The sequence below is a fragment of the Arachis ipaensis genome, chromosome B07 (assembly GCF_000816755.2).
Source record: "Arachis ipaensis cultivar K30076 chromosome B07, Araip1.1, whole genome shotgun sequence".
Classification (NCBI taxonomy): domain Eukaryota; kingdom Viridiplantae; phylum Streptophyta; class Magnoliopsida; order Fabales; family Fabaceae; genus Arachis; species Arachis ipaensis.
The window spans coordinates 69,627,902-69,638,128 of NC_029791.2; the positions used below are offsets into that span (position 1 = coordinate 69,627,902).

At 35.3% G+C, this 10,227-nt stretch overlaps 1 protein-coding gene across 1 annotated transcript; it reads left to right on the plus strand.

Annotated features, from left to right (window-relative positions):
• Positions 12-2,452, plus strand: LOC107609194 (putative ER lumen protein-retaining receptor C28H8.4). Its single transcript, XM_016311059.2, has 6 exons — positions 12-432; positions 834-1,033; positions 1,203-1,343; positions 1,428-1,508; positions 1,896-2,020; positions 2,113-2,452. Exons 1-6 carry the CDS (start codon positions 210-212, stop codon positions 2,159-2,161), a joined length of 819 nt encoding a protein of 272 aa, XP_016166545.1. The 5' UTR covers positions 12-209; the 3' UTR covers positions 2,162-2,452.

Genomic DNA, 10,227 nt, shown 5'->3' on the forward strand with positions numbered 1-10,227 from the left:
ACTCAACCCAGATGAGACGGATTGAAAAATATCTATATTTAAATAGAGGGATTGACTTGTAGATGTTGTTGGGTTTGAAGAAGGTGACTAGGTGGGTGAGGGAAGAGTTAAACCGTTGAAGTGCATAAATCTCAAATTACGCCCTAATTCAGATTTTAGAAGGAAAAAAGTTGAAACCTCTTTGCATCTCTCTGAGACTCAGAAGAGGAATGAGGCCTCCGAAAAAGTCGATCCACGCCGTCACCACATGGGTGCGGCGGCAGCCTCCGAAAGTAAAGGCTTTTCTCGCCGTCGTTTCGGGCATGGCGGCGCTCGTGTTTCTCCGCTTCATCGTTCACGATCATGACAACCTTTTTGTCGCCGCTGAAGCTGTCCACTCCCTTGGAATCTCCGTTCTCATCTACAAGCTCATGAAAGAGAAGACTTGTGCCGGTTACCCCTTCCCTTCATCTTCTCACAATTTAATTCAATTGCTCCATCGAATTTCTTGCCTTTCTCGACATATTTATGTATTAAAAATTCTTCTTGTTTCTTCGGTTCTTTTTGAAGACTAAATTGTTTGATGCATGGTTGGAAGGCTAAGAAAACACGGCAATGAAAAAGATTAATTTTTATTTAACCGGGATTAAGATCATTGTGGCCAGAAAATTTTTTCCCCTTGAGATTATTGGCTTGTTTTGTTTGGTTTCATTTATAAAGCCAAAATCCCTTCTTTCTTTTTTGGGTTATTATTTTTCTTCCAAATTTTGATTCAATGCTAGTCAATTGACCCTAGTCTCATGTTTGCTGTCTAGCTTTCATGCCTTAATGCCATAACTGTTTGTGATGTACAGGATTATCGCTCAAATCTCAGGAATTGACGGCTATGTTTTTAGCTGTTAGGCTGTATTGCAGTTTTGTCATGGAATATGACATTCACACCATACTTGATTTGGCTACTTTGGGTACAACACTCTGGGTTATATACATGATCCGTTTTAACTTGAGGTCTAGTTACATGGAGGAGAAGGACAATTTTGCAATATATTATGTGGTGAGCTCTCCCTATGATTTAATTTTTTAAGTATAAGATCCTTTTATGTTGATGCAAATTAATCAACAATTTGAGGAAGCTTCACTGTTGCTGCTAGCATGATTGATAACACGATTTAATAATAGATTACTTGTGCATTTACCAACTCTAATTTTCAAATTGAATGCAGGTGATACCTTGTGCTGTGTTAGCCTTGTTTATTCATCCATCAACTTCTCATCATTTATTGAACAGGATTTTCTGGGCATTCTGTGTGTATCTTGAAGCTGTATCAGTACTACCCCAATTGAGGGTCATGCAGAACACCAAAGTATGATTTCTTAATCTAATTAAGAATTTTCGTTCTACTCATAAGATATTGGAAACAGGGTTTAATTCTTTTTCATCCTGTCAGATTGTTGAACCATTCACAGCTCATTATGTGTTTGCACTTGGTGTCGCAAGATTCCTCAGCTGTGCACATTGGGTTCTTCAGGTATGAAGTGTTCATCAAAACTTAGTAATTGCATTAGTCATCTGTTTGATTTATTTGATAAAGTGGTCATCAATTGTTTGATGATTTGTGCTCTGGTATTTGGCATCAATAAGAAGACAATTCTTTTGCATGGTTAGCAGTTAGTTGGTTGATTAAGTACTGAATGCCATCATATCAGATGTAAATGATATAACGATAACAGCTATAACCAATCGTCATTCCTCTATGATTTTGCTTTTGAATATGTGCTTCTGACAATTGAAACTAGGTTCGTATTCATAGCCAAATGGTTATAGCTTTCCTGATGTTGGAATGTTTCTGTAGTGGTAAAACTTATTGGCTATACAAATTATTGGTATTCAACTAAGTTACGAATTCTTGCAACAGGTGTTAGATAGCCGTGGACATTTGTTGGTTGCCTTGGGGTATGGTTTATGGCCATCAATGGTTCTTATCTCAGAAATTGTCCAGACTTTTATCCTTGCAGATTTCTGCTATTATTATGTCAAAAGGTTTGTTGTGTGCATCTTATAGTTACTTCCCCTAGTCCTCCTTTTCCTTTGTTTTTATGGTTTTATCGACCTTACGTATTTGGTTTTTGCAGTGTTTTCGGGGGACAGCTTGTTCTTCGCCTTCCATCTGGAGTGGTATAAAAGAAAGTTGGATTGGGCGCATGGTTGCATTTTAAATTAACTTTGATCAAAGCAATGTGTTTGACTATGATGGTTGGAGGTCCATTTTGTGTTGACAAAGGTTGGCTATGGGGGAGAAGCTTCTTTGTAAAGTTGGAGGGGTTCAATGGAAAACTCGTTATTTATGTCTAACATACACTAGAGTATTCTTCGTAGTTTGGAACGTGCCTATTCGCCTATTTCACTTGCTCATTCTCAGTTTTAATCGTAGTTGAATATATCCGTTAAATATTAACAATTAGAATTAACATACAGATACAGTTGCAGTGAGTTCCCAAGTTAATTATGGATTCAAATTGGAATTCTGAATTCCGAGAGGCCAACTCTAAATTTTAAATCGACACCATAGAATACAAGAATTCATTATTATCATAATTATATAAAGTATAAAAAAGATACTGCCATTATTTTTTCCTCAATTGATTTAAGGTTGAATTCAATCGTGGTGTTACTCTTTTTGTAGTTAAATCTAATCAAGTTGGTACAAGTTTAACCAAAAAAAGAAATACATGTGAATATACGTCTTTTTTTTTTCTCTGGTTTTTCAGTACTGAAATATTTGTTATATTTGTTGGAGGGCACAGAAACTTATTAACATAGCACATAAGGTTTTACATATATATTTTATTGGTTAGGTGTTAATGTTTCAAATATTCTTCACATACAAGTTATTATTCTATATACTTCTCTTTAACTTAATTCACCTCACGCGCCACTATCTAACTAACTTTTCAATCTACGCGTGAATATATAACTGTCTTTTTCGAAAAGATTTCGTTTCCGTTTTCGATCTACGTTCTCTTCCATCTCTGCGTTTTCTGTGTTCCTCTTCGTTCGTTCTCTACGCTTTTGAAATCAACCTCTAAAATCAGTTTTGAACAGTTATCTCGTTGTTGAAGATGAATAATTCAAGTTCAGATTGTCAATTGAATCAGAACGAAGTTGATTATTGTTTTAAATCCAATCAAATGGCTGAGGTGTGGTTTGATTTTAGTTAATGTTTTCGTTAGTAGTTTATGATTCTGTAAGTGAATAATGTTGTTTTTGTTTGTGAAAATTATTGTTCATCGTTGATGGTTTGAATTGAATGTAATGTAAGAGTTTTGCATTAAAGAAAATATTTTTCTATATTTGCAACAAATTTTGGTGTAACACGAAGATATTTAAGTGTATTATTTAAGAATTTTCAGTGTATGTGTGCTAATAAGTTCTGCAAAATTTAAAATTCTTCTTCTTCCTCCTCTTCATCTTCTATTACTTCTTCTTCTTTTTCATCATCATCATCATCTTTTTTTTCTTATTCATCTTTTTTTCTTGTTTTACTCTCTTAACAAGAATAAAAATAAAAAAAATCAAACAAAGAAGAAGAAACACATAATACTACAAAATTACTTGGAAGATGATGAACTTACATTCACTCAACTAAAAGAAAGAAAGAAATAAGAAAAAGAAGAAGAAAAAAATGCAACATCAGAGGAAACATTTTTCTATATTTGAAACGAATTTCGGTGTAACACAAAGATATTTAAGTATATTGTTTAAGAATTTTCGGTGTTTTTGCACTGATAAGTTATGCATCATTCAAAACTCTTTCTCTTTCTCCTCCTCATCTTCTGCCACTTCTTTTTTTTTTCATCATCATCACCATCTTCTTTTTTCTTATTCATCTTTTTCTTTTTGTTTTACCTTCTCAAGTTTCTTCGTGTTTTACTCTATTAACAAGAATACAAATAAAAAAATTAAACAAAGAAGAAGAAGAAACACATAATGCTGCAAAATTACTTGGAAATGATGAACTTATATTTATTCAACTAAAAGAAAGAAAGAAATAAGGAAAATAAGAAGGAAAAAAATGCAGCATTAGAGGAAACATTTTTCTGTATTTCCAACAAATTTCAGTATAACACGAAGATATTTAAGTGTATTGTTTAAGAATTTTCGGTGTATATGTGATGATAAGTTCTGCATAATTCAAAACTCTTCCTCTTCCTTCTCCTCATCTTCTGCTGCTTCTTCTTCTTCCTCTTCTTATTTCATTTTCTCATAATTCTTTTCGAATTCAGCTTTGCAACTTTCTTCACTTTTTGCGACGATTTTGAGAGATTTTGATCCTTGTTTGAATTTTGAGTGTTGCCGTTTTGATTGAGGGAGAAGAACCGTTTGCGCTATTCAAGAGTTAGGGAAGCACGTATTTACACGCAATCTAAATTGAGAATTATTTTTGTTGGGTTTGGTCCAACTTATATGAACTTGTATACCAAAAAGAATTGTATGTGTAGCAACCCTCTTAATGTTTTAGGCTTGCAATTTTTTAAAAAATGAGAAAAAGATAAATAGATCCCTGAACTTTTGTCACGCGGACATTTTGGTCCCTAAGGATTAAAAAGTACATTTAAATTCCTGACTTTCTCAAAACCAGGACATTTAGATCCCTCTGTCCAACAGATATTGTGAAACGTACAGGATATGTCTGACGTGGATGCCGTTATGCTGATATAGCCGTAACGGTGTCCCACATGGATGTGGCAGAAAGGTTTAGGGACAAAAAAAATCCTCCAACCTTAAAACGACACCGTTCCATGCTCAACCCAGAAATCAGACCCGATATTGCAATCCCTTTTCCCTCTCACACTCGCTGAAGCTTTCCTTTCCTACATGGCTTCTTCAACGCTCACTCAGCGCCTCCTGCCTTGCCACTGTTGGTTGGAAACGGAAACGTTGTCCCCATCCTCTACGTTATCATCATTCGTTGGTTACTCTCTCCATCCCCAGCAATGCCACTGTTGCATTCTCTTCGAACTAAATCCCGCTGCACCAGCCTTCTTCAAAGGACCATCGGGAACATCGCATGCCTCTATTTTATTTTACAATGAGATATCAGTCTACATTAGGATTTATTCTATAGACACGTTAATAAAATGAAAAATAAAATAACTATGCTAATTCATTCTTCTATGATTTACATGCACTCTATTTTTATTGTTTTCCTTTTTCACCCTCTTATTTAGTATATGGATACCTAAAAACCTTGCAAGCCATTGTGGCTTCCCAGTGAAGAGAAAGTAACATCCTAAGAGCACTCCTACCACCACTCCCCATGCATATCCTACTGCAACAGATTTTCAGCTAAATTCAAAATTTTTCTCATGCTCAAATGTTAAAAATGATGAGGTATGTCCATTGTCCTCAATCCCACTGCATGATTTTGGCAAAGAGAATCAACATAGCATTGCATTTCCTCCATATGAATCATTTTGGAAGGTGTTGAATTGGCCACTAATAGGAATAGCTCCCTTTAATTGATTTTGTGAAACATTTAAGACTCAGAAAAAATTCAAAATTGTTAAGGCCAAAGGAAACTCATCCCTCAACTGATTCCATGAGAGGTCCAGCCATTCCAAATTTCTCAAGTTACCCAAAGTTTGTTGAATAGTGCCACTGATTCTATTGTGAGAGATTGAGCCCTCGGAGAAAATTTAGTTCTCCAATTACTTGTGGAATTTTACCGACAAAATAAAGTTATTTGACAAGTCTATAGTTATAAAAGTCATTAATATTTTCACTAATTCCACTAACTGATCTTTCATGTTGACCACTATTGATGCAAAATATGATCTAGAAGAATTTGCACACACATATATTGCAACCCAATTTGAATGTAATTGACATTTCATCATTCCTTGGAAGTTCTTCAAGTATGATACATGCAAGGACCCATTAAAATAGTTGTTATAGAATAAGGGTAGGGAGAGAGGATGATATTTACTCGAAACGATTTAACAATGAAATTCTTGTTCGGACGAGTTCGATGGGCAAGTTGGATCCCAAATTTGGAGACCCGTTGCAGCAAGGGTTCATCTATAGGGATACTAATGAATGAAAGGAATGTTGAGAATTTCTTAGAGAGAACTAATCAAACACATGATGCATGCTCGGAGTTGCAGCCAGCAGTTAGGGACAAGCTTGTGAGGAGGTTTAGATAGGTTGATGGACTTTTTTGTCCCTAAACCTTTCTGCCACATCCACGTGGGACACCCTTATGGCCACGTCAGCATAACAGCATCCACATCAGACATCTCCGTTATGTTTCATAATCTCAGTTGAACGAAGGGTTCCAAATGTCCTGATCTTGAAAAAATCAGGAACATAAATGTATTTTTTAATCCTTAGGGAACAAAATGTCCGCATGACAACAGGTCAGGGACCTATTTGTCTTTTTTCTTAAAATTTTGTACAGTATACTAAAACTTGTGCTACACATCAAAATTTCTGTATTGTGAATCAAAATTTCTATGCACTAGTTTTCTGAACATATATAAGACAAGAAGATGATGAAAAAGACGTCGGCAATGATGATAAAGATGATAATGAAGGAGATGAGGAAGAAAAAGAATAAGAGAAAATTTTGGTATTGTATGTATTTTGTTGTTGGGTGTTAATGTTCTAAGCTTGCGGTCCTTTAAAAATTTATGCTGTGCACCAAAATTTGTTTACTATTCATCAAAATTTCTATGCTTTGAATCAAAATTTATGTGCTCTAGTTTTCTGAATATATATAAGACAAGAAGATGATAAAGAAGACGTCGACAATGATGATGATGATAATGAAGAAGAAGACGTTGAAGAAGCGTGAAGAAGAAGAAATTGTTGAAAAATAAAGAAAGAGAAAAAAAGGTAGAAGTAGATGATGAACACTAAAAATCGATTTAGAAATTCCAAATGTTATAAAGTTTAAGTTCGTTGTAGCTCTAAACCCGAATTCAACACTCTCAAAGTTTGGCTAGAAAATATCACAATTCAAACTAATAACCAAGAGTTTAATTCCAAGTCATTCTCCCATGGAATCACAATCGAGTGTGTAACACCCTAACTATCAAAATATCATGCTTCCAGCTGCGCCACTCGGATAGCTCGGGTATTACGACGACTCATAAAATATTTAATACTAAATATAAGCCTGTTTAAAACTTAAACCGAAATTTTCAAAACATACATCCATACTTACAATACAAATTACAATACTTACAAGGAATACATACATATTAATTTATAAGCATTCCATATCAAAATCCTGTCCCTTTTACAGAACTTGCAAAGTTAAAGGCGAGGAAAACATGAATACTAAAACAATACAAAATATCCTCTAAACAGAAAAGAAGACCTGTAGGGGGGTGAGAATATTGTCCTCGCTGGTTCTCACTATGGGGTTAGAGAATTACTATAATAAGATACGTGAAAATAAAACCGTTACAGTGATTAATAACCGCCTTATGCATCTTTTCAAAACTAAAGATTTAATATAAAAAATTTGAAATCCTTTTTGAAATAGAAAACTGTTAATTCTTCAAAAATCCAAAAGCCTTTTTAAAAATTTTTTCTAGACAGTATGAATGACAAAGTTGTTCCAAACATAGGTTCATTAAGTATATGCTGAACCAGTTTAGTTTTTCATACTTTTCTAAACCAAAAACACAAACCAAACACGACCTTCGACCCATCTCATAATCAATCACGGCCCTAGGCCCAAACAATTCAACCAACAGTCAATCCACCACAACCCAACCAATTTTCAGTCACAAACACAAGTAAAAAGGTTCAAACACAATCAAGCAGTTACTTCAAGTAGAGCAGTTAGAAATTAAACATAACTATTCACATAAACAAACCAAGTACAATATGCACACTCAAACAATGTCATATAGATGCATATTATGCATGCTTGTCCTAGTGGCTGATGAGTCTCATCTGTCGGTCATAAAGCAAACCCGACAAGTCCTGGTAGCTAACCGTTGGACTGTCCCTCTGTCGTGCATCCCCAACTCGAGTAATTCTCAAACATAATCACATAATATATGACACCCACACTGGTGTTTATCCAAGGAGGCGAGCTCATCCAGAACTTTTACAGTGTCCGGCCACACTTACGACATAGGGTCAGCAGAGTATCGAGTCTCAACCTAGAGCACGTGGTGGCTAGCCACTGCTTTCACCCAAAGAAACTCGTATCTCAGATATTTGGAAGTGCATTAAATCACATTATCAATCAATAATCATGTCCATATACATACTCAGCCATAATTCAATATTTATCACAGCCATCCGACTCATAACATAATCCATAACTAACCATAATTCATTATCAAATACAACCATTCGACTCATAACATACACAACACTTCCTTCACAATCCATCTCAAGTTAAATCATCATTCATGCCATATAATACTTTTTCTCAAATCACTTTTCTTTGAAAACAACAATCAAATTCATCTTTGTCTCAATTTTGAAATGCTCATTTCTCAAATAGTTTCAAGCTCATAAGCCATTTTTCCTCAAATTAAGTTCCTCTTTCAAAACAAAACCACCCTCGGCATCATCTTTCCAAAACATCCAAAACCATGCCAAATTAAAAATCTCTTCTGAAGATTCAAAATCATCCATCCTAAAATAGGATTTTGTAACAACAATTCCTCAGCAGAGTCTCAAGACTTTAGGGGAGAATAACATAACTCATTTCCTCAAATTCGTTTAAAATCTATAAAACCTTAACTTCTTGATTTGAGTAATAAAAATAGAATCTAAGCCAAACCGAGTCGTGTAATCAATTACTCCAACCGCATTTTCAAAACCATTTCTTTACTTAAACCAAAACTAATTTCAATCCCATGACAAAAATCTGAAGCGTTTTCAACGGCTCGGAAATCAATTTAGTTTTGCTAAACCAGAATTCAAAGAATACTTTAAACCTTTCCTAAACTGTCGAGAAGTGAGATTTATCAATCGAAATCAAAGTTCTTTCAAAGTTACTAAAAACTCCTCCAAGTGAAAATCCTTAAGTCAAATTCAAAAACATAAACCCTTTTTTACCTTTAAGGCAGGCTTAAAGCGTAATCTCTTCCGAATGGCTTGCACCCAAAAACAGAATATGTTTCTTACAAAACAAGGCTAAGTCATAATTCTCTTTTCAATAATTCTTTTCAAAACATAATTTCATCACTTCCATAGATAATTCAGGTAAAGATAATAAAAGTTTTAAATTCACAATTCTCCAAGTAAAATAATAAAGGCCTCAAATTCATAATTTTTCAAATAACATTTCAAATAAAGACTCGGATTTTATAAGAATTTCGGCACTACCTCCCCTAAAACTTGGACTCTGCCACCTTTTCCGGGTCCCAACCAAACCATTTTGCCACCCTCTTCAATGGGTTTAAAACCAAATCAGTTCAAAATCAAGCTGAATCCAAAAGTGTATGCCATTTTCATATTTCAAGAAAACCAATTCAAACTCAAATCAGTTTCCAACGGATTAAACTCGATTTCACAACTTTAAAGAAACGTTTCAAGAACCGCCCGTTTCACAAAACCAAACAATAATCCAATCAAACAAGCATTCATATCCATCCAAGACAACCAAACAATACATAAGACTTATACAATCACTAGAAGTACATTACTCACATCAATATCCATATATAACAACTCCGAATTATAAAATTGATTTTTCTAAAAAAGCCCCTACCTCGATAAGTCGAAACCATAACCTAAACTCCTCACAGAATTCCTTTCGTTTCGACCCGAATTCAACGGCAGCTTCAAATCACAGCCTCGCACACTTTCGCAACAGCATAAACAGCTTTAAAACACAACATGCAACCTCAGTTACTAACTCCTAATTCATCAATATCGCAAGACTTTATTACACGAAACAGAACACTAAAGCAGGGTTATCGAAACGTAAGTACTTCCTGTAATACGAAACGAAGCAGCGGCGGTCTCTGAACCAGTTTGGCGGCAGCCCCGGCAGCCACCTCAAGCGGCAGCGGCAACCAGACTCCGGCGATGGCGACTGAAACCAACATGCAGCGACAATAAAACTCCCAAAATCTCAAAAGAAACAAAAACCAAACTCGAAACCCTTACCGGCAGTGGATCTCGATGGCGGCAGTGGCGTTATCCGGCGGCAGAGGCTCGGCCACCCACCTCCAGCCTCCAGGAGCGGCGACGGAGCAAGCAACGGCTGTTGG

Excerpts from the sequence above, each read along its gene's own strand:
- LOC107609194 (XM_016311059.2), top strand. The coding sequence starts at position 210 with ATGAGGCCTCCGAAAAAGTCGATCCACGCCGTCACCACATGGGTGCGG. Across the intron at positions 433-833 it reads GAAAGAGAAGACTTGTGCCG|GATTATCGCTCAAATCTCAG; the intron begins GTTACCCCTTCC and ends TGTGATGTACAG. Across the intron at positions 1,034-1,202 it reads ATTTTGCAATATATTATGTG|GTGATACCTTGTGCTGTGTT; the intron begins GTGAGCTCTCCC and ends AATTGAATGCAG.